At 59.6% G+C, this 27,404-nt stretch overlaps 3 protein-coding genes across 9 annotated transcripts; all 3 read left to right on the forward strand.

The window, feature by feature from the left end:
• The first annotated feature begins 4,388 nt into the window (after positions 1-4,388).
• MADCAM1 (mucosal vascular addressin cell adhesion molecule 1) lies at positions 4,389-10,016 on the forward strand. The gene is made up of 5 exons (XM_005892732.2): positions 4,389-4,449; positions 4,561-4,833; positions 5,245-5,565; positions 7,055-7,561; positions 8,697-10,016. Exons 1-5 carry the CDS (start codon positions 4,389-4,391, stop codon positions 8,807-8,809), a joined length of 1,275 nt encoding a protein of 424 aa, XP_005892794.1. The 3' UTR covers positions 8,810-10,016.
• Positions 10,017-10,619: 603 nt separating this feature from the next.
• On the forward strand, positions 10,620-14,585 carry TPGS1 (tubulin polyglutamylase complex subunit 1). Its single transcript, XM_070374226.1, has 2 exons — positions 10,620-10,989; positions 13,811-14,585. Exons 1-2 carry the CDS (start codon positions 10,652-10,654, stop codon positions 14,343-14,345), a joined length of 873 nt encoding a protein of 290 aa, XP_070230327.1. The 5' UTR covers positions 10,620-10,651; the 3' UTR covers positions 14,346-14,585.
• Positions 14,586-19,301: 4,716 nt separating this feature from the next.
• Positions 19,302-25,557, forward strand: CDC34 (cell division cycle 34, ubiqiutin conjugating enzyme). Of its 7 annotated transcripts, none has more exons than XM_070374227.1 (6): positions 19,313-19,674; positions 22,315-22,401; positions 22,495-22,592; positions 23,282-23,416; positions 24,362-24,478; positions 25,045-25,557. In XM_070374227.1, the coding sequence occupies exons 1-6, from the start codon at positions 19,498-19,500 to the stop codon at positions 25,250-25,252; spliced, it is 822 nt and encodes a 273-aa protein (XP_070230328.1). In that variant the 5' UTR covers positions 19,313-19,497; the 3' UTR covers positions 25,253-25,557. The 7 variants fall into 7 exon arrangements, with proteins under 7 accessions (XP_070230333.1, XP_070230329.1, XP_070230332.1 ...); XM_070374229.1 differs by having other exon boundaries at positions 25,049-25,291; XM_070374232.1 differs by lacking the exon at positions 22,495-22,592 and having other exon boundaries at positions 19,302-19,674; positions 25,045-25,291.
• Positions 25,558-27,404: the final 1,847 nt, after the last annotated feature.

A 27,404-nucleotide genomic window follows, 5' to 3' on the forward strand; every position in this document is an offset into this window, starting at 1 on the left:
CAGACTGGTTCCAAATAGGAAAAGGAGTATGTCAAGGCTGTATATTGTCATCCTGCTTATTTAACTTATATGCAGAGTACATCATGAGAAACGCTGGGCTGGAGGAAGCACAAGCTGGAATCAAGACTGCCAGGAGAAATATCAATAACCTCAGATATGCAGATGACACCACCCTTATGGCAGAAAGTGAAGAAGAACTAAAGAGCCTCTTGATGAAAGTGAAAGAGGAGAGTGAAAAAGTTGGCTTAAGGCTCAACATTCAGAAAACTAAGATCATGGCATCTCGCCCCATCACTCCATGGCAAATAGATGGGGAAACAGTGGAAACAGTGGCTGACTTTATTTTTCTAGGTTCCAAAATCACTTCAGATGGTGACTGCAGCCATGAAATTAAAAGACGCTTACTCCTTGGAACGAAAGTTATGACCAACCTAGACAGCATATTAAAAAGCAGAGACGTTACTTTGCCAACAAAGGTCCATCTAGTCAAGGCTATGATTTTCCCAGTGGTCATGTATGGATGTGAGAGTTGGACTATAAAGAAAGCTGAGTGCCGAAGAATTGATGCTTTTGAACTGTGATGTTGAAGACTCTCGAGAGTCCCTTGGACTGTAAGGAGATCCAACCAGTCCATCCTAAAGGAGATCAGTCCTGGGTGTTCATTGGAGGGACTGATGCTGAAGCTGAAACTCCAATACTTTGGCCACCTGATGCAGAGAGCTGACTCATTTGAAAAGACCCTGATGCTGGGAAAGATTGAAGGCCGGAGGAGAAGGGGACGACAGAGGATGAGATGGTTGGATGGCATCACCGACACAATGGACATGGGTTTGGGTGGACTCTGGGAGTTGGTGATGGACAGGGAGGCCTGGCATGCTACGGTTCATGGGGTCGCAAAGAGTCGGACACGACTGAGCGACTGAACTGAACCGAGTGACACCTGGCTGGCAGCCCTGCCTGCTACAAACTCAGTAGTAATCTGAGTTTGCAACCTTGTAAACCTCCCCTTCATCACAGCCTGGCGCAGCGGAGCAGTGCTTTCCCTCTCAAACACAGCCAGTCACCACACCACACTGAGGCTGCCAAAGTGGACGTGTGGGTTGGTAGATGGGGGAGCTTGTTCAGTTGCGGGCGGATGGATGCATGGGTGGATGAACAGCTGGATGCCAAGTGGACAGAAGGCTGGGTAGATGGATGGATAGTGGTGGTTGGAGGCTGGTGGCCTAAGGGACAGAGTGGGTGCATAATTGTGGATGGCCAGACGGGCAGGTGCTGGGCAGGCAGACCTGAGTTATCTCTGCCCAAGTCTGCCCACACCTGCTAAGGTCAGTCGGGGCCTGTCCTGCCCCTGTGCCCTCCTCGCCCCCTCAGCCCAGCTTGGCCAGGGAACTTCAGGGACCATCAGGGACATTGAAGAACCGATTGAATAGCCCTGTCAGGCTCTAGAACCTTCTGTGGGGCTATGTAACAGGCCATCTTTGACCCTCACAGCCTCCATCTCCTCCCTTAACCTCTCTGAGACCACCCAGGCAGGAAGCCATCCAGGGAGGGGGCTGAGGGTGACATCCAGGGTCCTCCAGCACCAGAGTTGAGTGGGGCATCTGACGTGGGGGGAGGGAGGGGAAGTGTTCCAATGACTCAGCCCTGCCCCAGGGCTCTAGCTCACACCAAAGAAAATCCATGAGGCCCCCAACTGACCAGCGATGCTAGCAAGGGGAGCTGGCCAGGCAGAGTACAGGGGTCCTGGGGGAACAGGTGTCTCCCAGGGCCAGGGCACTGGCCTCTGGACACCCTGCTCAGCCCAGTCCCCCGCAGAGCCCTGAGATCATCCTGGGGAGCAAGGAGGGGGCTAGAGTGTCTGACCTCCGGTGGTGACAGGACCCTCCATGGAAAGGAGGCTTCCAGCAGAGGTCACTGAGGACTTCCTCTGTGCAGGGGGCAATGCTGGGAAATGGGGACCAAGAGCAGGAAGCCCAGGGTAGGGGGGTACAGCCAGACCATCAGCCCCCCTGGCAGCGGCTCCCATGGGCTCAGTCACCCAGGGGCAGAAGCAGATGTCCCTGGAGCAGCCTAAGAGTAGGGTTCAGTCTTCCACCCCCTCCCCCTGGTGCTGGCTCTGCTCCTCCAGGCACCTGCCCAACCCTTTCCTCCCCCATCCCTACTCAGTCTCCGTGTCTCCGCCCTTTCCTGTCCCCCACCTCTGCCTGGAACCTTCTTCCTCTGTTGAGCCCACCTGTCCCTTCCTCATGGTGCCCTCCATTGATGCCCTGGTCATTGTGTCCCCCTTAGCACTGCCCTCTGATCACTGCAGGCATCTTTAACCCAACGGTTCTTCGTTCACACAGGCAGAGGCTTGGAGCTGGAGGGGCCAGGCAGTGGGGGGGTGGGGGCAGCAGGCCCACGCCTTGCAAGGACCTTGGCTGCCAGGGCAGCAGGAAGCCAGGTCAGGGGCTGGGAAGAGACCCATTCACCAGGCCGGCTGCCCCCCACCCGGGTTAAGGGCCCAGCTTCCCGAGAAGGGCCCAAACCTCCGGCCTGGGGAGGGACCGCACTTTGGAGCCTCCTTCCTGTGCTGCCTTTCCCGGCACCAGGGGTAGGGGGATGGGGCCAAAGAAGCCAGACTCTGGGTTCACACACCTGGGCCCCCCGAATCTCAGCTTCCATCCTCTGATGCCAGGCCCCCCCCAGCCTGACTCCCATCCCCAGCCCCCCAGCCTCACCCTCCAACCCTTGGACCACCAAGCCTCAGCCTCCTTCTTCTGTCCCCAGCCCTCTACAGCCACCTCCTCAGCTCACCCCAGCCCCCAGTCCCCCCAGCCTCAGCCCCTCCTCTGCCCCCAGCCCCTCAGCCTCAGCTCCCCCTCTCTGCCTCCAGTCCCTGATCTTGGGCCCCACGTTCTGCCTCTGACAATTAAGATGTTGAAAAGAGGGCATTCCCTGGTGGTCTAGAACTAGACCCCCATCAGGGAACTAGATCCATCTGCTGCAACCAAAGATCCAGCAGCTGCAAGGAAGACGGAAGATGCTGAGAGCCACAACAAAAGACCCCCACACAGTCAAATAAGTTAAAAAAAAAAAAGATGCTGAGAACACAGATGGGCAGAGCTGGTAGTGCTTAGAAACTGGCATCTCCCAGCAGGTCCTCTCACTCTGAAGTCAGGGAAACTGAGGCACAAGTCACACCTAAAGTCAGGCGGGGGTAGGAGGCAACCAGGACCCTCCACCCTTTTCCTTCTGCGTGCCTGCTGTGCTCAGAGTCTGGGGTCACAGGACAGGCCACAGCAGACAACCCACCCCCCCACCCCCCGCCCCGGCTATTCCCAGTACAGGGGGGATATGACATCAGCCATTTGACCTCTCTAAGGACTTGGAGGAAGTGGGGGGAGGGGAAGCTAGCTGGGGCCCTTCCCACTCAGGAGGCTGCGTCTGGACACAGCCCAGCAGAGAAGGCATGTGCTAGGTCCGGAGGCTGCCAAATGCCCAGGCTCCGGCCGTGGCCTGAAGTTTGGGTTTTTCCCTCTGCCACGGGGCAGCCGTGGAGTGTCTGCATGCTCAGAGGGTGTTTCTAAATCCACTCTGGTGCCCGGTGGTGAATGGCCTTGAGAGAACCCAGGACCAGGCTGAGGGTGGTCTACACAACGGAAAGGGCAGACGGATTCAGGCGTTGGGGACACGAGGATCTCGGGCCTGGCTGATGATTGCTGTGGGTCCCCTCCCAGGCGTCTCCTCGGAAGACGCTCCGTGGCCCCGGGCTCCCATCCTGCCTGCCCATTAGGCGCACGGGAGACAAGCTCAGAGGGGGGTAGTGCGGTGTCCTAGGCATCGTGGGCCGCAGCCCCATCACCCCCAAGAGACCCCACCACCCCACAACATCCTCACCCCTGGGGGACCTCCCCCGCTCCGTCAGGACACTTCTCCGGGAGATCCACCGCAGGAGAACCCCAGCGCGGCCGCCCCAGCTCCCAGGAGACTGCTCTCCATCGCCCCCGTGCGGCCGCTCCGGGTAGTAAAGACCGAGAGTCCCGCGACGGCGCGAACCGGGCGCCAACCCCGGGCCTGGCCCCTGCACCGTCAACCCTCTCCTGCCTCCATCTTCCGAGGTTGCGTTTCTAAAAGCGAGGCCTGGAACCGGCCCAGGCCTTCTGCCCTCCTGTTCCGACTTCGGCCGCTCCCCTACCGTGCCCCCGCACCTCTCGCCCCCAGCCCCTTCCCCTCTGTCGCCTCCAGGGTCATCGGGGGTCAGAGTGGGAAACCCCCTCGGGAAACCCCCGGGGAGCAGCTGGAAGAGAGGAAGCGGGGTCGCGGGGTCGCGGGGCGGCGGGAAGGAGCCCGGGACGCCACTATTTAAGCCACCGCCCCCACGGGCAAGGGACAGAGCCTGGCCGAGCATGGAACGGGGCCGCGCCCTCCTGCTTCCCCTCCTTCTGGGGCTGCTCCAGCCTGGCCGCGGTGAGCGGGGAGGGGCCGCAGACGCGCGTGCGGAGGTTGGGGAGGTGATGGGGAACCCCACGTAGGGACCTGGGAGGAGGAGGGCGGAGCTGAGACCGCGGTTGCCCGCAGGTGGGCTGCTGGAAGTGGATCCACCTGAGAGCCAGGTGGCGATGGCCGTGGGCGAGTCGCGAAACTTCACCTGCCGCATGACCTGCGCAGACGGCAGGGCGGCCTCGGTGGTGTGGCGGGGCCTGGACACCAGTCTGGGCGCCGTACAGTCCAGCGCGGGCCTCAGCATCCTGTACGTGCTCAACGCCTCGCTGTCTGCGGCGGGGACCCGCGTGTGCGTGGGCTCCTGTGGGGACGTGAACCTCCAGCACCGGGTGCGGCTCCTGCTGTTTGGTGAGCCCCCGCCCCTCCCCCCGCCTCTGCGCCCTCGGGGCCCGGGCCGGCAGCCCTGCTTTCCCTCCGTCCCTTGGCCACCTCCGCCTGGAACGCTTCCCGGATTGCCCACCACGTCCCAGCTCCTAGCCCGCCTCGCAGGTCCTCCAGAGTCGCTCTGCAGTCCCCGTTCTCCGCGCATCCCTCTCCCCCATCCACGCCCGATCCTCCAGGACCTCACCCCCTGCCCTTTCCGCTCTGGACTCGCTCTGACACCTTATACTCTAGCTACACAGGCTGTCGTAGCGGGTCTCGCCTGTCCCGGTGCCCCAGCAGTCTCCAGGAACCCCAGGCCCCACCTCCACGCCACCTCTTCCAGGCGCAGCCCTAAACCTCCTGGTTCAGCTCACCCGCTCCTCCCCTCCCCCACAGCCTTCCCTGACCAGCTGACTGTATCCCCTGAGGCCGTTGTGCCAGGGAGGGACCAGGAGGTGGCCTGCACGGCCCACAACGTCACACCTCCTGGCCCTGACACCCTCTCCATGTCCCTGCTCCTGGGGGATCGGGAACTGGAGGGAGTGGAAGCCCTCCCGAACGTGACTGAGGAGCCCCAGGAAGGCGAGGACTCGCTGTTCCAAGTGACCCAGCGCTGGCTGCTGCCCACCTCAGAGACCTCCAGCCTGCGCACCCTCCACTGCCAGGTGACCATGAGGCTGCCCGGCCGGGAGCTGACCCGCCACCGGACCATTCCAGGTGAGCCTGCGCCCGTGGGGAAGTGGACAAGGTCACACCGCCCAGCACCTGAGTCTCTGGTGAGCCCTGGATGGCTGCCTGGCCACTCGTTGGGAGTCCTGGCTCCTCCCTGCACCCGCTGGGTCTCCACCTGGACAGGTCTCGCACCACCAGCTGGAGGGAAAGTCACTTTCCATCCTTCACCTGGCCTCCAGTGGCAGCCAGGGGGCTACTTCTCACTGGTTCATTCATTCAACAGATTTGCAGCGCACCTACCCTGAGCCAAGCCCACCAAGGTGCTGCTCCTCCTCTGCCCACAGCCCTCTGGGGCTCCCACCTCCCTTCAGGTGAAAGTCCAAGCTGGCTGCACCCACCTACAGGGCCCTGCACACCTGCCCTATCCCCCTCCCTTCTTCCCCTTCACTCACACTGCAGTTCCTCCCACACTTCAGGGGCATTGCTGCCCCAGGGCCTTTGCATCTCTGTGCCCTCCATGGGAATGCTCTTCCCTACAGCTCCCGCACCCCCCTCCTTCCCAGTGAGGTCTCCTTCCCAGTGAGGCTTGCCCTGATCTTCCTGCCCAAGAGGTCCCACCACCCCCGCCACACACACACACACAGGCCTCTTCTCTTCCCCTGTTGAATATTTCTTGACACCTTTTATCAACATCCGACTTGTGTGCTCGCTTTTTCCATCGTCTGTCTCCCCTGCTGATGGTTTCACTAAGACAGGAATGTGTTCATGGCTGTGTCCCCAGAGGCTAAAACAGGGCCCAGTGCATGTAGGTTTTCAGTAGATACATCCTGAATGAATGAATGAATAACTGTTATCCTGGGGGCCTGGCCCATAGTAGGTGCACAATAAATGCTTGCTGAATGAATGAAAACATTTAATGTGGGGGCTGGCACACAGTAGGTGGTCAGTTCACGTCAGAGGTTACTGTTTACTTTGCTCTCTTCTGGGACAAACCCCGCCCATATCACCAAGCCTGTGGCAGCCTCTCACCAAGCAAGCACAGACTGGGTCTCTGACAGGGCACCCCAAAACTCACATTAATGACTGGGGGCCTGGAAGGTTTGGCCTTCCCTTACTGAGGTAAGGGAAGTAGGGTGGGGTGGGAAGACCCTCAGTCTCTCATCTGCACCACAAGGTGGTACAGAAAGAAAACTTAGGCATGTCCTTGTTCCTTAGGTGGGCCCTCCTCCCCCCCCTTCCTCCCCCCTTAGCCCCATAATAATAAAGTCCAATGCCTGCATCACTCTGCAGCCCAGCCCCTAGATGGGGGGCTCTCATGCCTCTTAACAGATTTAGACACTCGCTGGTGTGTGTTGGGGGGGGGCATGTCAGACCCCGATCCTGCTCCTACCCACTGGGATACCCTGCAATTCATCCAAGTGAAGGACAGGACCTGGAGCAGATCAGGTCCAACCATGTGTTTCAGGCGGAGAGAGGAAGGTAGGAGAGGGGCCTGGGCAGCAGGTAGAAAACAAATGGCTGCTGCCTTTCCCAGTCCTGCAGGGCCTGACCTCCCCGGAGCCCCCCAGCATCACCTCCTCAGAGCTGCCCACCATGACCCCTGCAAAGCCCAGCATCACAGCGTCCCCAGAGCCCACTGATACAACCACCCCAGAGTCCTTTGTCATGAAGCCCCCGAAGCCTCCCATCACTACCTCCCCCGAGCTGGCCTCCACCTACAGCCCCGCGAGTCCTGGCCCCGCAAGTCCTGGCGCCACGTCCAGCAACAGCTCCACCAGGCCGTGCCTCCCGGAGATCCACCAGTCGTCAGCATCAGGGGCTTTAGAGCTGCTGTGCGAGGTGCCCTGTGGTCCCAGCATGGCCGTGCGCTGGACCCAGGCCCCTGGCGGGCTGGAGGCCTACGAGACGTGGGAGGCGGGGGCCCAAGCTTGGCTGAGCAGCAGGAGCATGCTGTGGTCCGGGTGCCATCCTGAGGGCTGGTTCCAGTGTCGCCTGGACCCTGGGGGCCACATGGCCAACCTGTATGTGGTCCCGGAAATCTGTGAGTTTGGGGACTGCAGGGGCCTGGGAGGGAGGGGAGCCTAGTGTCCAGGCCTTAGACAAGGAGTGCCCTGCTAGTCAGCCTGTATCCTCAGCTGTCTAGTGGGCTTCCCTGACCCTTTAAGGGTCACAAGTCACAGCTGCCTGCATGGCGATAACTAAGTTTCAGGGACCCTGCAGCTGTCACAGCATTTTGTAAACCCTGTAAACTCGACAGACTGTTACAGCCTGTGGAATAGAAACAAGACACAGACACATCAGTAATTCCAGTTTTTCTGAAAGCCACATTCAGGAGGGAAAAAAAAAAAATAAGTTTGACGATATATCATCAAACCCAATATATTTCAAATGTTATCATTTCAACATGCAGTCTATTAAGAAGCATGACTGAAGTTTGTTTTCAGACTAAGTCTTCAAAATGCAATGTGTGTTTTACATGGACAGTGCTGTCCACCCAGACTGGTCACACTTCAAATGCAGCTGTGGTGAGGGGCCCCTCACTGGACTGCCCACTTTTTAAAAAAATATTTATATGGCGATTTATTTATTTACTTGGCTGCATCTGGTCTTAGTTGCAGCTTGTAGTATCTTTAGTTGTGGCATGTGGGATCTAGTTCCCTGACCAGGTATGGAACCTGGGTCCCCTACACTGGGTGCTGAGGCTTAGCCACTGGACCATCAGGAAGTTCCTGGACTGCTCACTTCTAACTACAAGGTCCTAGGTACCTTTCCAAAGAGTTGCTCTAAAGGCCTTTGGGGGCTTTCCTGTTGGCTCAGATGGTAAAGAATTGGCCTGCAATGCAGGAGACCCGGGTTCCATCTCTGGGTCAGAAGATCCCCTGGAGAAGGGAATGGCAACCCACTCCAGCATTCTTGCCTGAAGAATTCCATGGACAGAGGAGCCTGGTGGGCTACAGTCCGTGGAGTCACAGAGTCAGACACGACTGAGTGACTAAACACACAAGGCCTTTGGCTAGTCCAGGGATTTCTGTACATTTCACAAAGGTGTTTTAAACTGTTAAGTCCTTTGTACAGTTTCAGGGAAACTGGTCAATCTGTGAGCCCTTAGCAGGCTCTGCCGGGCTGCTCCCCAAGCCTGAAGAGGGCTGCAGGATTCCAGATGCCTCTCTCTCCAGGCTCCCCGACGATGTCAGCTGCCCTGTGGACCAGCAGCTTGGCGCTGGGGCTCCTTCTCCTGGTGTTCCTCGCCTACCACCTGTGGAAACGCTGCCAGCCCACAAGCCGATGACCTGGGCCTCACACCCCCACCCTGCGTAGACCATACGAAGGGAGACTTTCCTTCTACTCGGTTGTGACTAGAGGACATGGGCAGCGTTCTGGACAGCAGGCAGTGACCATGGGCTCCCTGCCCTGATGGCCGGCACATCCAGACTCCCCAGCTGGCTGGGTGTCCCTTCCGTGGGCCCCTGGGGAGCCGACCCTCCATGGTGCAGAGCTGGAAAATAAAGAGCATCTAGTCTGACCTTAGTGGTTTCTGTCCTGGTCCCACGACTTGGGAATCCTCCGCACAGCTCCAACCATCCTCTGCTCTAGGTCACTCTCCCAGAGAGGCAAGGAAGGACAGACACCACCGCAGTCCCACGTGGCCAGGGCCGGGGGAAGGAGGCGTGTACTCTGCCTGGGGCCCCTCCCTGCATGTGGGAACGCTGAAGCTTAAAGAGTAACTGCTGCTGCTGCTAAGTCGCTTCAGTCGTGTCCAACTCTGTGCGACCCCATAGACGGCAGCCCACCAGGCTCCCCCGTCCCTGGGATTCTCCAGGCAAGAACACTGGAGTGGGTTGCCATTTCCCTTTCCAATGCATGAAAGTGAAAAGTGAAAGTGAAGTCGCTCAGTCGTGTCCGACTTAGGGACCCCATGGACTGCAGCCCACCAGGCTCCTCCGTCCATAGGATTTTCCAGGCAAGAGTAACTAGGAGTCCTCAAAAGAAGAGGAGAAAAGTACTTGTTGGAGGACCGCACAGGCAAAGAAACAGAAGGGTGCTTGATAAGGGAAACTGTATGTACTCTTTTAGGGTGGCTGGGGATTAAGTGGCGGGGGAAGTGGCGGCAGGGGTTGAGACAGAGGCTGGACATGATACCGGGAGGTGAAGGGCTGTAGATGCCACGGGTTTCGACCTTCTGGAACTGGGGACCTTTGTAAGAGTTTAGAGCTAAAGGGCTTAGGGCTTGCTTCCCTGGTGGCTCAGACCGTAAAGAATCTGCCTGCAATGCAGGAGACCTGGGTTCAATCCCTGGGTCGATAAGATCCCCTGGAGAATGGAATGGCAACCCACTCTAGTATTCTTGCCTGGATAATCATATGGACAGAGGAGCCTGGCAGACTACAAAACAATTCATGGGGTCGCAGAGTCGAACACAACTAAGTGACTAACACTTTCAGAGCTATAGAAGATGCGCCATGAGAAAGCGCCCTCTGGTGGTGACGAAAGGTAGCAGGCTGGGACAGGGAACTGGGCACCATAGTCTTTCACTCTACGAACGCGTACACGTGAATAAGGGCAGCGAAAGCGCAGAGGAGAGCCCTAACCCAGCCTGGTGGGGAGAGGGAGCCTTTCCGCACGAGGTGAGCTACAAACTCACACAGAGATTGGGTTAGGCTGAAGACCAGGCTGAGCACAAAGCCTCCGAGTTTGCCCTCAAAAAAGCGGGTGAGAGCGGCGCTTAGTCCCGGCGTGGGGGTGGAGCCACCCGCCCAAGCTTGTCAGGGCTTCCTGGTAACCAAGGAGACCTGTTGCTAGGGGACCAGGCTAAGAAAGGACCCTCCCATTACCAGGATGGCAAGCAATCGGCTTCATACCTGAAACCAAGCCCTTCCTGGGGTCCATTTTGGAGTCTGGCAAAATTTAAGCTCCACGTCTAAGCCAGGAAAGCCAAGCAGCACACATAAAGAGGAAACCTGGAGACAGTGCCTATTAGAACCTAGGGAAAAGGGTGCCCTGCCGTGGTCATTTCTTAAGAGTCTCTCAGCGAGATTCTGGTGCCCTCTGCCCTTAACCAAGATGGCCGCTCTGAAGCGGCAGCGCACTGTGAGATATGGCAGCGCTTCCGGTCCCTCTGCCCTCAGCGAAGATGGCGGCAGTGGAGAAGCGGCGGCAGGCGGTGGCACAGGCAACCAGTTTCACAGACAGCGGCCGGCCGGGGGTGCCCCGAACGGCGGCGACGGCCGAGAGTGAAGAGGACTTCCTGCGACAGGTCGGCGTGACGGAGATGCTACGCGCGGCCCTGCTAAAGGTGCTGGAGGCGCGACCGGAGGAGCCCATCGCCTTTCTGGCGCACTACTTCGAGAACATGGGCCTGCGGTCTCCTGCAAACGGCGGCGCCGGGGAGCCTCCGGGCCAGCTCCTGCTGCAGCAGCAGCGCCTGGGCCGCGCACTGTGGCATCTTCGCCTGGCTCACCACTCCCAGAGGTGCGGGGCTGGGCCGGGCCTGGACGGGTAGGGGCTGCAGCCGGACTTCAACTCCCAGCGGGCTCCGCGCGGCTCCCCACCCTCGGCGCCGGTGCACGAGCGCGGGGCGTGCTGGGAACTGTAGACGGCTGCGTCTGGCGCAGGAGGGGCGCGGACCGCGCGGGGGTCCAGGGTCCCGGCGAGGCCACCCAGCTGAGTGCTGGCGCTGGTAATTCTGGTCGACTTGGTATTTGGTGATGCTGGGGGCCACCCTGGTTTACACCGCGTGACTCAGAGGGGCAAGTATGAAGGAAAAGGCTGTGAGCAAGGAGAGGACCCCATCTCTTCAAACACTGAACCAGAGCCCCTCCCCCTTGGCTCTCTGACATTGTGTGGGTGGGGGAGGTCACTCTGTAGAGGGTCCTGCAGGTGTTGAGCAGCCTCCTGGGCCTCCACCCACCCAATGGTGACAAACAAAACTGCCCCCAGACATCATTACTAGTGTCCCCTGGGGACAGAGTCACCCTGTCGAGAGCCCCCTGTCTACAGCGGAAAAGTCTCCCTGTTTCTGTGACATGACCCATAAATTGGTTCTTTTTAACAAATGCCCAACATGCTCTGTAAACTCCTCTGTGTGGGAGCTGACATGGGGGAGCCTGAGGACCAGAGCCCAGGATGGCAGACCGCGTGGGTGCGCCCTCTCAACTGGAGCCCCCAGAACGGCCTCAAGGTGGGGTGTGGCCTTCCTCTGTCTTCTCCCCTGATGATCTCACCTCCCTGGGCCATCACTGCCTGCTATGCATCTTCCTGCCCACAAGGCTGGGAGCCCATGGTAAACAGCACCTGGACAGGGCTGCATGGCAGCAAGTGACAAGCACACGTGGGACCCCAGCCTCACACCAGGCACAAAAACTAATCTCTGTCCTCCCAAGAATCCTGAGACACAGGTTAGAACCCTTATTTTCCAGATGAGAAAAATGGCACAGTGGATAGAACCGGCACAGGTCTAGGCCGGCCAGGAACAGCACTGACCAACTCCAGGGCGATTGAGTCACTCAGAACAACTGGCTGGTTGACCAGGTTCCTGGGGGAGACTTCAGGCAGAGCTGAGTGGTTGATGGATGAGCTGTCAGGCCACAGGGACAGGAACCTGAAACCTCAGTGGCCTCACAGCTGCTGCAGAATCAACAGGGCACTGCTCACCCAGGGTTGCAGGAGTGGACCCTCCATGGGAAGTGGGCCATGCCCTCGGGGGTGGGACAGCCTGCTGCCAAGATACCCCCAAGAGCCTCCTGTATTCACAACCTCAGGCAGCTGCCTCACACATCAAACCAGACCAGCCCGCATCACCACCTTGCCTGTCACCCACTCAGGGGGCCAGCACCATAACCTGAGCGTGTTCATGCTGCCCCTGGGGAGGGGCTTCCACAGGGAGCCTTCAGGGGAGGGGGCTCCACCAGGGTCCTGGCTGCACACTGAGCTAGGACCACCCAGCCAAGCCGCTCCCAGTTCCTGACTCAGTCTGGGACACGATCTAGGTGTGGGCTTAATTGCTACACGGCCACCAAGCTGGCCCCAGCATCATCACCACCAGGCTTGCTCCCACCAGAGACCCTTGTCCTGGGGAAAGGAGCTGACAACAGAAGTTCCTACAAGGGCTTGTTTCGAGGTGGCAGCAGTTAACGCAGTGCCAGTTGTGCAAAGGGAAGGTCTGGCACCCCCACACTTCACAGGGTGCTCTCACTAACCCCAAAGCCCCAGCACATTGTCCTAGAACTGAGAAGTGAATCCCAGCTGGGCAAGACCCCAGGTCCTACCCTCTCCCCTCTGCACCTCGGCTCCTCCTCTGTAAGGGGCCTTGACCCCTGGAGCTCACTGGGTGAGCATGGCTGTTCCTGGACCCCGCCCTGCTCCAGCCCAGTGTAGACCAGGTTCCCACCCATGCTGTCCAGTACAGGCGGGTGGCATGCCGTGTCTCACAGATAAGAGTGGAGCCAGGCTCTCAGAAAGGGTGAGTGTGAGCCGTGGGGTTCCGCTTTCTCTGTGGGACCCCTGGCCCGGCCATCAGCTGCCTCAGGCCTCACTTCTTTGCTTTAGAGCTGCGGCAGGGTGCTGGCTGCCAAGGGAGGGGTTGGAGTGGGCACCCAGGTTGACCCAAGCCCACACACGACCACCTGGGAAACTCCTGGCATGGCCAGGTCACGGCAGAGGGGGACCTCATGGCTTCGTGAGGCAAGCAGTAAGTAGTGTCGGCACTGGGGCCATTCCTGATGTGACCTGTGGAGGCAGGAAGCAGTGTGTCCGGGTTGATGTGACCACTTTCAGATAAACTTACAAAGCAGCAGCAGCAGGCTTGAGCCACACCCTGGGTTACAGGCTCAGGGCCTGCACAGGTGAAATGAGTTAACTCAGTTAAGAGGTAGGGACAGTCCTGCCCAGTGACACCTCTAAGGTGGAAAGTCCGTGGGCAGGAGCCCGTTGGCAGCCGTTTCTCTAGCTCCTAGGTGGTGGTGTGGGCCCTAGGACTGTAATGAGTGACCGGACAGATGAACTCCCTGATAGGCTCCTGAGCTCATGTGACGGGAAGGAGGGAACTCAGGAGGACTCCGTGAAGATAAGTATAGGAAGGGGTTAGGCGGTCGGGGAGGGTACTGCCCTAGACATGATGCTGAACACAGACGGCTGAGCACAGACTCGGTGGAGCCGTGGGGAGATCTGGGGGAGGGCGCTCCAGGTCAGGGCACAGCTGGTGGAACGGACCTGAGGCAGGAGGGGCCGGTGTGTTGAGGTTGGGGGGCCGGAGCAGGCCTCTAGTGCGAGCCGACGCCCCCTCCGCCCTCAGGACGGCCTTCAACAACAACGTTGGTGTGGCCTACGAGTGCCTGAGCGCCAGCGGGCGCAAGAAGAAGCCGGGGCTGGATGGGCGCACGTATAGCGAGCTGCTGAAGCGCATCTGCCGCGACGGAGAGGCCCCCGAGGAGGTGGTGGCGCCACTGCTGCGCAAGATCCAGTGCCGGGACCACGAGGCAGTGCCGCTGGCCGTGTTCCGCGCGGGGATGCTCACCTGCTTCGTGCTGCTGGAGTTCGTGGCACGCGCCGGCGCCCTCTACCGGCTGCTGGAGGACCCGGGCCTGGCCATGGCTGACCGCCGCTTGGGCCAGGCCGTGCTCGACACGCTGGAGGGGGCTCTGCAGGCCAGCGACGACACCGCGCCCGCGCGCTACCTGGAGGCGGGCTCGCGCCTGGGGCCCGACAGCCTGGCGCTGGCTATGGACCGCGCACTGGTGGCCCGACGACCCAGCGCCCCCATGACCCGGGAGGAGTTCCTGGAGAAGGCCGCGGCCCTCTTCATCGCTAAGGTCAAGCCCGTGGGCTGAGCCCCGCCCTCCGCCGCCGCCTCCTCCTCCGCCTGGACATACAGGGCCCTCAGGGCCTGTTCACCTGCTTCTGGGCGGAGCACTTCCGGGGGCCAGGACTGGGGTGTCCCTGCATGCCAGCTTCCCACCTGGAATGGTGCCTCAGTCCCCTTCAGCGGGGGAGGGGGCAAGGGTCCCTCCCCGCACATTCACCAAGGTTCGCCTCTCCTGAGCAGAAATAAAGTCTGTTCCCCAGGCAGACCTGATGTGTGTGCAAGCGCCTGTGACCACTCCCAGCACACGTCCCCGGAAACGCTCTCCATTCGGGGAAACGCCAGCCAGCCCCAGCGAGTCCCACCGCTGCCCAGAAACCAGGGTGCCCCTGCACTTGGCTTCATGGGAGCGGAGGGCACTGGGACACCCAGTGAGATGCCTTGGACCCACAGCCCCAAGATCTGGGAGGCACGGGCGGCCCCCAGCCGTCCCTCCCCGAACCCCCTGCCAGAGCAGGTCCTCTCTGGTCCTCGATTTACCCCAGCCGCCAAGGGAAGAGGTCAGCTGGGCCGGTAGTCGTGATGGTGATGACTGAAACAGCCAACAAGTCCAAGGCCTGCAGTGTCTTGCCTCACCACTGTCTTATGCAGAAGGTAAACCACTGCCCACATCTGGCAGATGGTGAAACCCAAGCCCAGAGGAGCAGAGGTCACACCACCAGCAAGGGGCCAACAGGGCCCAAGCCCCAGTCACCCACACCCACACCACCTCCAACACCATGGGATTGGGGGGGTGGGCAGGGAACCCATCCAGGATCTAGGCACACCAGACAGTCACCAAGTACCTGAGTGTCCCCTTCCCACCAGTGGGATCACTTCCTGGACCCAGGACTCTGCAGGAAACACACTGCTAGCCCAGATCAGGTGCAGGCAGGTCCAGCCTCAGCTTCCTCCTCTGTCAAATGGGATCCAGGCCACCCCTGTTGACTGAGGGAGACCACACACAAGGAGGGAATCTAAAGCCTTTCTCCAGCTACCTTTGGCAGGAACCAGCTTGCCTCCTCCAGTTTCCCAGCACCTGCCCTTGGCCGGTAACTGATAAACCAGTAACAGCCCCACCTTCCTTTCTTTTCCCACTGGCTCTTCCAAAATCTCCCAACCCCCTCCAGGGGCAGGAAAGAAATGGAAACTGAGTCCCCCCCTCCTTGCGCTTGGTGGCTTTTGTGACAGTACTTGGCTGTATGTACCTGTCATCATGAAAGGTGACAGGTACCCCTGTGGGTGCTGGCATGGTATGCAGTGGCCATGCTGTGAGGAGGCACAAGCCACCTGGAGGTACCTGACTGGCAGCTCCTGCTTTGGGGTAAATGAATGAGTGTTATTGTTTCAAGTCTCAAAGTTGTGGAGTCATTTGTTCCATAACCAGAAGGTTCACACAGGTGCTTCAGTCAGTAAGCATTAGCTGTTACAGCGTACAGATTACTCTTGGGCCCCAGGAGCCGCCAGTAACCTGTGGTTCCCCCGGGGCGACAGAAACTGTCGCCAGCCATCAGAAACAGGGCTGGACAGTATGTAGAAGCCGTCACTGGTGCCACCAGATTCTCTTCCCAGCTAAGGAGGCTCACTGCTGCCCCACTGCAGAGAAGGAGCCACATGGCCCAGGAGACACCTTCACCCCCTCTGGGACAGGAGTGGCCAGTGACCACCAGGGGATAACCAATGGGGGACTGCCGGGGGCGTGGCCAGTGAAGGACTGGCCAGAGGTCTAAGCTGGCCTGCTTGCCTCAGGGGAAGCTACCTCTGGGGGCAGCTCACACTTCAGGGCCAACCTCCAACTCCCCCCGTCCCACCTGGGTCGGGCTGAGGCTGACACCAGCTGGGGTCATGTCCCCCGTCCCGTCCACCTTCCCTCACTGCCTCCCCTGAGTCACCATCACGCCTGGTCTTGGGTCCAGAAGTCCTGGCTTGACCTTTACAGGCATGACCTAGGGAAGCTGAGCCATCTTGCTTACCTGGCCTCGCAGCAGCGTGGGCACTGGCCTCCCTGCCTTCCACACTCCACAGGCCCCAGAAGTCTCCTCCTCTCCCCCAGCTTCCCAGGGGAAGGCAGGTGTCCTTGAGCTCTGTTAGGGGCCTCTCCTCTACTCATGCTTCCTCCTCACTTGGCATCTCACTGGGGCCGCAGCTTCAATTACTGCCTGGTCACCAAGGAGTCTCAAATTCACATCTCGAGCCCAGCTCTGCTCTACTCCAGCCCTAGAGAACCAACCACCTGCTGGGCATCTCCTCAGGGACATCCCAAGATCATCCCAGGCCTGTCACATCCAGGATGGAGCCTCCGGACAGCCTCCCTGGTCCTGAGGCTCCTCTAGAGTTTCTGGTCTCTGAGGAAGCCTCCCCGCCCAGGACTGGGGCTTGGCCTGGGTGCCTCCCCTGTCCTGTCAGCGGGCGCTTCTCTGCATCATGTTGCTTGCACATTATAGCTTCATCCTGCCTGGTCCTCCCGACCCTGGTCCAGTCCACATCCCCACCAGCCCAGCAGTGCTCCAGGCACCCTGGCCTCAGTGAGTGGTTCAGGAACAGCATGTGACTCCCAGCTGGCCAATAAGACACACAGCCCTGGGACTTTTCCTGGAACTGCTGTGCTGAGAAGACCTGGGCCTGGATCCTGGAGCCATCTGGTCACCACATGGCCTGTGAACAAAGTGAGCACTCAGGAAGGCTGGGCAGGGAGACTCCTCAGTGTCTATTCTTGCCTCTGTCCCCTCACTGGGCCAGGCACATGGTATCCAGCTGGTCTGGCTTGTCCCTGCTTTAGGCCTTTGCACATACTGTTCCTTTTTCTGTGACACTATTCCTCCAGACCCACGTGGCTCACTCCTTTCTGGTCTCTGCTCAAATGCCACTTCCGGAGAGGCGCCTCCCCCAACGATCCCCATCCAAAATAACCTGTCTGCTCCACTCCTATTGCTAATGCCTCACTCTGCTCTATATTTCTTCATAACAATTACTGCTACCAGAAGTTGCTTAACAATTTGCTTCTGTCCTTTCTTCTTGTCTCCCCCAAAGCAGGGGTTTTTATAAATTTTATTCACTGCTGTACCTGAATATGTCTATGGAAGGCCATGAATTAATCACTTTTCCAGAGGAAGAATCTACACTCACAGAAGCCAGGGTATTCATTTCCTGTGGCTGCAGTAACAAACCACTTGAAAAACAAAACCCCAGAAAAACCCCACAACAACACAAGTTCATTATCTCACAGTTCTGGAAGGTTTAGCATTTGAGGATCATTTCCAAGTTTATGGCAGAACCTAGATTTGAATTCAGGGCTCTTCTATGGCATGTGATGGAAGGCTCAACTCAAACTGGCTTAACAAAAAAAGAAATAATTTAATTACTTGCATTACTGCAAGGGGAGGTCAGGCATGGCTGGATCCAGAGCACAAACAGGATCATCAGCACGCTCCCATCAGGCAGCTCAGCCTTCCTGAGGACCAACTTTTTTCACAGGCCTCGTGGTGATGAGATGGTCCTTTAGCTGCAGGCCCAAGTTCTCCCAGCTCAGCCACACCAGCATCGTGTCCCCAGAAAAAGACCAAGTCACATGCTGTCCCCAAATGAACCACTCCAGCCAGGGGCCCTAGGACATTGGTTGGATGACCCAGCTCTGCAGCCAGGGCTAGGGGTCAGTCCAATTCAAACCTTGCAGGCTAAAAATGGGTACCTCCACAGGAAAATGGAGGTGCTATGGCTGGAAAACAGGCAAGTAGAAACCCCAGGTGGCCACCACCCCAGGATGTTTCAGAGTCCAAGGTGTGGACTTTCCTGGAGCGACACAGCCTTATGTGGGGGGGACTGGCTGGAGGGTCCATAAACCTGGCACCTCCCTTTACCCTTTACATTTTCCAGCTGAGCCCCCACCCACCCCAAAACTCCTGTGATGTGGGGTGTATGTTGGCAAACTTCTCTAGAAGAATCATAATTCATTCTAATTACTACTGATCAACAAACTGGTGCAGCCAATGCTATGATGTTGATGCTATGAGCAGAGAAGGAGGAACAGAAAACACTTAGAACACTAGACAAAGCAAGGTGTGCAGCCCGGTTTATAGACGAGGGTCCCCTCCAGGTCCCACAGGGTGCAGGGCAGAGCCCTCTGTACTGATGAAGCTGCTACTCTGCCCAGGGTTCTCAGAGTCCTCCATTCGTCCCCACAGATGACATTTTGTTTTCCTCCCCCAGACAGGTCTACCTGCCTGTCCTCAGTGGTGACCGGCCCAGGGCCAGATGTCAGGGCACCTGGGAGAAGGAAGAGGCTCAGCCCTGCCCCAGGTGTTGGTGCAGCTGTTGGCAGCCCGGGTCCCCCGCCACGAGGCCACCAAGGGCCAAGGGTGCCAAGCCCACCTTCATGGAGAGCTGTCACCTGCGGACGTGCAGGGATGGAAGCCACGCCCTACCCCTACACTCCCATCCAGATCTGAGTGGGTGTCCGGGCCCAGGGAGCAGCTAGAATCAGGACTCTGATCTGGGGTTCCGGTGGGACGGGTGCCGAGTCAAGGCTGCAGAAGGCGCGCCGAGTGGGGAGAGGGCTGCGAGCGACAGAACCCTCCCCGCTCGAGCGTCTGGGGCGGCCGGACCGGGTCCCGGGTGGGGAAACTGAGGCTCGCGCCGGCACCGCCCCGGCCCGGCCCCGCCCCGCGCCGGGACGTCACAAAAAGGCCCCAAAAGCGCGGCGGGCCGGGCAGAGCGGCGCAGCGCTGCCCTGCCCGCGGCCCCACGCACAGGCGTCCAGGGAGCTAGTCCGAGCCGGGGCGGCGGCGGCCTTCCAGGGGACCGGAAGCGCCAAAGCGCCTGCGCGCGCGGCCCCCGGCTCCCGGCGGCGCGCTCGGCGGCCGGGGGAGGGGTCGCTTCCCGGCGTGCCCCGCGGGCGGGCGCGCAGGCGCGATCGGGGCGGGCGGCGCGCAGGCGCACTCGGCGGGGGCGGGGCGCGGCAGCGGAGGCAAGCACCAGGCGGCGGCGCAGAGCGAGTGGAGCGCCCGGGGGCTCCGGGCGGCGGCGGCGGAGGCGGCGGAGGCGGCGGCGGCGGCGCAGAGGAGGAAGCCGGCCCCGGCCCGTCCCGCGGCCCCGCGGCCCCCCGGCCCCACGCGCCCCGGGCCCCGGGCCCTTCCGCCGCCGCCATGGCCCGGCCGCTGGTGCCCAGCTCGCAGAAGGCGTTGTTGCTGGAGCTCAAGGGGCTGCAAGAGGAGCCGGTGGAGGGCTTCCGGGTGACCCTGGTGGACGAGGGCGACCTGTACAACTGGGAGGTGGCCATCTTCGGACCCCCCAACACCTACTACGAGGGCGGCTACTTCAAGGTGAGCGGCGGGGTGGGAGGGGCGGCGACCCCTTCTCCAGCTCTTCGGGCCCCCTCCCCCACCTCTGTCCCCTCCCCACTCCCCTGGCAGGGCCCACTCCCACTGTCCCTGCTCCTCGTGGGGTTCCTTTCTTCCTCCTCCTTCTCGCGGGGTCCCCTCCCCTTGCTCCTCTGCCTGGTCTCCTCTGGTGTGTTGAGGGCCCTCGGTCACCCCCTCTTCCTCTCCAGCCCCAAGAGTCCTTGAGAAGCGCCAGGTCCCCTAAGGCCACTTCAAGCCTCCAGTGGGGAGACCCGGGACCATCCTGTCCCTTTGGGTGCATGGCCTTTGCTTCCCCCAGGCCCTGGTGCCCGCCCCCCTCCTCCCGCCTGTACTTGCTGCCCAGAGCAGACAAAGAGGCCTCCCCAGGACCGGCCAGCACTGTTGTGAAGAGCCCTGGCCTCGGGAAAGGGAAGGGAGGCCTGCTGCCTGGGGGCTGGCTCGGCCGCTTGCTCGGGTTCCAACAAAGGCCTGGATGGGCTTGGCGGCCAGGATTGGCTTGGAAAGCGGCCACCCTGGCAAGTAGCAGTGGGCCAGGTCCTCTGGGCTTCACCATGATCTTTACATAACCTGTTCCGTTCGATCCTCGTGCCCACATTTTGTTCTGTTCCTGGGAGCCACACTGCAGAACCCACACAGGTCCGGCCTCAGAAGCTCTGGCTCCTCTGTGGCCTAGCTGGCGTTTCTCCTGTCCTGCTGATCAAGCAGCTTTTGGGGCCTGAATTGCTTGCTCTGGGCCGCTCCTAGGCCCTTTGTGGTGACTGAGTTCTGAGCAGTTCCCTGTTAATAACCATTATTGGGAGCAGTGAGGCATGGGCTGTCCCTGGGACTGGCTGTGTCTCAGTCCAGTGTGGACTAGAACTCAGGCCAAAACCTGAACAGGCTGTGAGTCCAGATGTGGCCTTGGGAGGATATCTCCCAGATCAAAGGACTTTGCTGCTTAAGCAAGGGGGATAAGGCAGGGGGTTGCCTTGCGAGGGAGGTGGGTCCTGGACTCACGGCTGGAACACGGTCACTGCCTGCCAAGGTCCCAGTGGGCCTGGCTGGGAGGCCTGGGCGGGAGCGGGGCAGGCTGGTGCTGCCCTGGCAGATGTCTGTGTTTGCACTCTTGGCTAGCATTTTAGCCAAGCCTGCTGTTGGCCTTAAGGGAGCAAGCTGAACTACTGGGGTGATCCCTGGTTGAGGTTCTCTGGTTGCCAGAGTTGGATGGGGGATTGCAAGTTGACAGCCCTAGGCTGAGGTCTGATCTGGAGTCCATCTTCTCCACACAGGGCCTGCGTTTGGGGCTGATCACCAAATGGTTTGACCAGCCCCCCCTCCCACAAGCCCCTTTTGTCTGCTTCTGGGAGCAGCTGACTGTGAGGATAAGAGCCCCGCTCAGAGCAGGAATAGGGAGTCCTACCTAAGGCCAGGCCAGAACTCTGGCCTGAAAAGAACGAACCTGGGTTTCTGGCTGTTGCCTACTGTTTGCAAGGGATTGTGGGTAGGGCCTCCCGGGCAGTTTTGGTATAAGCCTGGTTTTCTAGAGAAGGATGGCCTGGAGAGGGGGCGCATCTGATCCTGTCTGCTGTCGGCTGGCCTTAAGGAAGGCAGCAAGGGACCCACGGTGGTTCTGCCACCCTTGGATCCTCCTGTCACACTGTGGTTGGGTGCTCAGTGGGGAGAGGACATGGGTGCTAGAAGTGCCTGGGGGTCACCATGGTTTCTCAGTGCCTCCCTCTCAGCCGCCCAGCCTCACCCGTTCCCCCTTATGAGCTGCAGGGGCCCCAGGAAGCGTGTGCTGTGCTGAGGGGTGCCCCAGAGACCGGGTCGGGGAGTCCCTCCACAGCTGCATGCTGTGCGCCCCTGGGCATGTTACTTTCCACCGAGCCTCAGTTGACACAGTGGTGAAGGCACCTCTGGGACCTGGTGGGTGCCTGGGGCAGAAGAGGCCTCAGCTGGGCTCGGGCTGTCACTTAGAAACCCAGCCCTGGGCTTGCAGGAGACGATGGGGCAGGGTCTGAGACCTGAGTTCAGAGTTGGCTCACTCCAGAACAGAGAGCCTCCCCCTTGACCCCAGTGTCTCCTATCCTAGAGGGTGATTCTCCAATGATAGGAGGAGAGGGGACATAGCAGAGGTGCCCCATGGGGCCCCGAGAGCCTGAAGCACTGACAGGGTCCCTGGACTGGGGCATAAACAGGCTGAGTCGGGGACACAGATCTCCCCCCGGGGCCCTCCTCTGTCTTCCCATGACCTTCCCGGCTATCTTCTGACACCCCAGGGCTGACACCTGCAGGCAGAGGGCCCGGCGCTGACTCATCTCCACCCCCAGTGCCTGCCTAGTGAACACGCATCTATTTTAATCCTCCCCACGAGCTGGAGACTGAGGCTGGGCGCCCAGCATGGTGCTCAGGTAGCCAGCCCCGGGCTCTGGTCCCACCACAGGCCTTGGAGCTGCTCCCCAGGGCTGCCCACACCTGGCAACAAGGCAGGAACCAGGGTCGGCTTGGCTCAGGTGACTCCATGAACACCCCAGGCCCGTGAGGGGTGCCAGAGGCAGGCGGGTCCCAGGCCAACTGCTTGGGTGGCCTGACTCACTGAGCCCCCTGCTCTCCCCCCACCAGGCACGCCTCAAGTTCCCCATCGACTACCCTTACTCCCCTCCCGCCTTTCGGTTCCTGACCAAGATGTGGCACCCCAACATCTACGAGGTGAGCATGCCCTTGGGCCATGTGAGGGTAGGGGGGCATGGGGACAGGAGCCATGTGGGTGCTGACCCTTCCCTGCCCCCCCATATCTCACAGACTGGGGACGTTTGCATCTCTATTCTCCACCCTCCGGTGGATGACCCCCAGAGCGGGGAGCTGCCCTCGGAGCGGTGGAACCCCACGCAGAATGTCAGGTGAGGGCATCAGACAGGCCCGCCCTGGGGGGTGGACACGGGGCGAGCGCAACTTCCTGTCCTTGCACACACACGCCCTGTCTCTGCCAGCCTTTCCCCCATCTTTTGCCACCCACTACCCCACCCACCTTTGGTAACATTCTCAGGGAATCCTGGACTTCCCTTGTGGCTCAGCTGTAAAGAATCCGCCTGCAGTGCGGGAGACCTGGGTTCAGTCCCTGGGTTGGGAAGATCCCCTGGAGACCAGAAAGGCTACCCACTCCAGTATTCTGATCTGGAGAATTCCATGGACTGTATAGTCCATGGGGTTGCGAAGAGTCAGACACGGCGACTTTCACTTTTCGGGGAATCCTGTCTGCCTACCCCAGGGGTCCCCCCTCCTTCCTTGAGCCCCAGAGAACACAGTCCCCTTTGTCCTGCGGGCTACGCTCACCCTGCCTTACACCCAGCGCCCTTCATTCAGCCCAGGTCTGAGCGTGGGTGGCCTGGGGAAACCATTTTGCAGGAGGAACACCCTGGGGAGGGGACAAACCTGCTTCACCTGAGCAAAGGTGGTCCTGGCCTTGGCTGCCCACCCCACGTCCTATCCCAGGAGCTAGGCATGCGGCAGAGGATGAGGGTCAGGGTGGGAGGCTCCCAGGCAGTACTCTGGGCCATGGATTCCCCCACGCCGACTCCTGCTCCTCCAGGACCATCCTCCTGAGTGTCATCTCCCTCCTCAACGAACCCAACACCTTCTCGCCAGCCAACGTGGACGCCTCTGTGATGTACAGGAAGTGGAAAGAGAGCAAAGGCAAGGACCGCGAGTACACGGACATCATCCGGTGAGCGGCCCAGGGGTCTGGGCCCTCCTCCTCCTGCCAGAAAGGCCAGGATTTTTCTCTCATGAAGCGTGTGGTCCACGTATGTACCGTCACATGTGGACATGCCGTGTGTGTTGTGGGGCATGTGTGTGTGTCTCGTGTGTGTGGTGTGAGGGCATGTACCTCACATGGAGTTCACACACCCTGCTGTCTGCCAGGATTCAGCAGGGTCTTGCCACCTTCCCTGGTTTTGTAACTAGAAGGGCAGTGATTCCCGACCCCTGCTCTGCCCTGTGTGAAGACCCTGCACACTGGGGCGTGATCATGTGCGCTTGGCCCTTGGCTTTTCCCCACGGGTCTCCTCAGGAGTGGGTTCTCCATGTGTGACCAGGCCCAAGCTGTGCAAGGTGGTCTGTTTTCTCACCTCCTGAAAGTGAGTCTCACTGGCGCTGCAGTTCTGAGACTTGGAATCATTTTCTAAAGGCAGCAAAGCCGGGTGGGATCAGCGTGTTTAGGAAAGGTCTTCATTTAAGGAAAGTAATTTTTTCCTGGCTATGAAAGCAGTGCATCTGTCAGGAGTTGGCCAGGGGAGCGCTCTCATTACCCTGGCCTCCTGTTCTCTCCCCTGTGAGCAGGGTACATGACCTGGCGGGAGAGTCTATACAAAACTCCCCTGAGTGCCGGCCGTGCCAACAGCGCCCCTGGGCCTGCACATTCCACCTGGTTGTGTCTGCTGTGTCCTGTGAGCTGGTCTGTGATCACTGCTCTTTCTCACTTGTTCTCCTGGGACTTGTGACTTACGTCACGACAAACTTAACTCTTTCATAAGTCTCTTCTGAGGAGGTTTTTGGTCTGTTCTTTGTGTCTTAGAAAAGCAAGTAGGTCAGACGCGTGTTTCCATGACGACCTAGTCTCTTCCCCCACCCCCAGCATTTACCCTGAGAAATGAGTCCTTGTTCTCACCAGCACCCACACTCACCTGCTGTGTCGCTGTGCCTGCGGAGCTGTAGAGACCCGTGCCTGTGGGCCAGCCTCGCGACCTCACGGCGAGAGCTCAAGAGAGCCCAGCGGCACCGTCGGAAGGTGGGACCCCAGGGGCAGCAGGTGCAGTCAGAGCCCCAGTGGGGAAGCACATGCAGAAGACGTGATGCCAGTCATGGCAAGATACTCAAGTGAAGAGAGGGGAGGACTTGGGACCCGGCCTGGCGGCAGTGTGCTGAGCATCTGCCGGGGGCACCACCCTGTGGCCGGCCTTCCCCTGCGGTGCTGAGCAATTCCCCCGCCTACAGAGCTGGCCCAGCACCCTGGCTGCTCCCACTTGACCCAGCTTTTTCCTCAGCAGCTGGGATCTGTGTTTCTCTTCCTGATGAGCTGACACCTTCCTGGTTCAGAACCCACGCTCCGCCTCTTCCTTAGCCCATGGTCACCCCATTCTGTGCACATGTGTGTGCGTGTGCACCTGTGTGTGAGCAGAAACCCCTGGGTTTCTGGGGCACACATGGGCTGTCCCCTGAGGGATCTGGCTCCGTCTGCTCTGGGCGCCCCCTGGTGCTGGTGTCACCCCTGGGTGCCCTGCACTGTTCCACGGGAGCGCCTGCGCGGGTCTGGGGCCACCGACCACAGCAAGGCTGACCTGTGTCTCTCCGCAGAAAGCAGGTCCTGGGGACCAAGGTGGATGCAGAGCGGGATGGCGTGAAGGTACCCACCACACTGGCTGAGTACTGTGTGAAGACCAAGGCCCCAGTGCCGGACGAGGGCTCCGACCTCTTCTATGACGACTACTATGAGGATGGCGAGGCTGAGGCTGACAGCTGCTTCGGGGACGATGAGGATGACTCAGGCACCGAAGAGTCCTGACACTACATCCCTGCGAATAAACTTACAAATTTTACCTCAGCCGCCCGACTGTCTGCCGCCGCCACTACCTCCGGGCGCCGCGTGGCCCGGCGCCGTCCACCCCATCTCCGCCTCCAGGGAGGCCGCCGGGCTCGCGTCCCTGGGCACCGCGTGGGCCAGACGCTGCTCAGGGACCCTAGCCTGCCTGCCCCGCCTGCAGGCCAGAGACTCAGGGTCCCGGCTTGTGAGTGGACGGATTGACTTGGGGTCACCTCTTCTCTTTGCTTTGGTTTGTTTGGAATTTAAATAAAGCAACTTTATGAGAAGCCCAAGGACCAACCTCTCCTTGGCCCCAAGGTCGGTGGGACCCAGGCAAGGGCACAGGCTCTAGTGACGGGCATGTGATCCACAACGGGAGACTTCAGCCGCCCCTCTGAGCCTGGAAGCTCCCGGGGCCTCCTGTTGGGTCGTCTGACTAGGGGGAGGGGCCACAGGGACCTGGGCTCTGGGTAGGAAGGGCCCCGGGGGCACACTTGGGGCTGAGAGGCCCTGGGGGTACTGAGCTCCAGCTCCCGGGCAGTGTCCTCCATGCTGGTGGTGTCCAGGGCTGTGTGTCCTTTGAACCCAGTAGGTGCTGGTGCCCAGGCCGTAGGAGCCACCAGCCAGTGTGGAGACCCCAGAGCCCGCAGCCAAGGCCTCCAGCCAGGCTTTGTCACTGCCCATTTTGTAAATAAAAGTTTTATTGGAACAAAGACATACTCATTTCTTCACCCACATTTAGCTGCAGCTTTAAAGCTTGAGTGATGGTAACACAGCCTCTGTGTCAGAAGTCAGAAACACTTCCTGGTCGTTTATAGGTGCGTCTGCAACCTGCCATAACCCTCAGGCCTGGGGGTCCAGCCCTTCTGCTCCTGGGACCCGTTCCCCCTGCCCCTAGGCTTTCGCTGCCATGTAATGACGGGCCCAGACTCAGCATTCACCCTGCTTCACACTTGGCTTGTGTAGGTTGGGGGTTCACCCTCCACCACTGAGGTGACCAGAGCCTTGGGGCCTGGAGAATAAGAGCCCAGCGTCAGAACAGTTTCTGCCACCTGAGTGACCCGGCACTGCCACCTCTGCACAGGACAAGCAGGGGCAGGTATGAGCCCGGAAGCAAAGGGAAGGGACATGGGCTGCCCTCCAGAGAGTGAGGCTTGTGGCTTGGATCCACACAACTGACCAAGGCCTAGGAGTCCTATCCTTCTAACCGGGGTCTCATCTCAAGCTTGGGTCTGCCTTGTGGACTTCAGGTAAACATGTAATGGGATGCATGGAATAAGTGTAATCCCATGTAATGTCTGGGACTTAATTGTACCAAAAAGTTACTTGTGTATCTGAAACTCAAATATAAGCTGTTGCCCAGTTTTTTTTACCTGGTAAATCTGATGAACAACCCCCTCTCCCAGCCCCAAACACTAACGAAACCTGCTTCCTGGGGTCATTAGGATTAAACAAGGTTGGACATAACACACTATAAATACCCATTTCTCTTAAGCCTAACTCTGGCCTCACACCCTCCTATTCGGAAATGGCTCCAGAGCCTTGTGTGCCAGACGCCACTGAAGGAGAGGTGGACAGTAGGCCCCTGCTGCAGAGCCAGTACTGGGATGAGCCTGTCTGCCTCTGTGACCCATTTTTCAGCCAAGTCATATTTATTTATCACGACCCTTTCAGTATCACAGGAGAGGAAAACCCAATTCACACCGACTCAAGTGTGACTTCCATGACTGGCGGGCAGGGGTTTCAGGCACAGCACTGGCTCCAGCCCAGACTCTTGTCACTCCCCAACCTGTGGGCAGCAGAAGAGCAGCTCCAAAAATGTCCATTCCCCGACCCCCAGCATCTGTGTCTTTAGACTGGAAGGGCAGGAAATGATTCTCTGGAGCCCCAGAGGAACCCACATGTGGATGTTTGCCCCACGAGAGAGTAAATGCATGTGGTTTCAGGCACTGAGCATGTGGTCAGCTTCCTCATTTTCAGGCAGAAGCCCCTCACCCTGGTCCCACCAGGGTGATACCAGGCTGGTATCCTTCCAAGTCCAGCAGCATGAAGGCTGTTTCTGGAAAGTTCCAGAAGAAAAATGGGCCCTCGTCTTCACTGAGCTGGTGCAGGGTTTAAATTGGTCCTCTGCCCA

Source organism: Bos mutus, chromosome 7 (assembly GCF_027580195.1).
Source record: "Bos mutus isolate GX-2022 chromosome 7, NWIPB_WYAK_1.1, whole genome shotgun sequence".
Classification (NCBI taxonomy): domain Eukaryota; kingdom Metazoa; phylum Chordata; class Mammalia; order Artiodactyla; family Bovidae; genus Bos; species Bos mutus.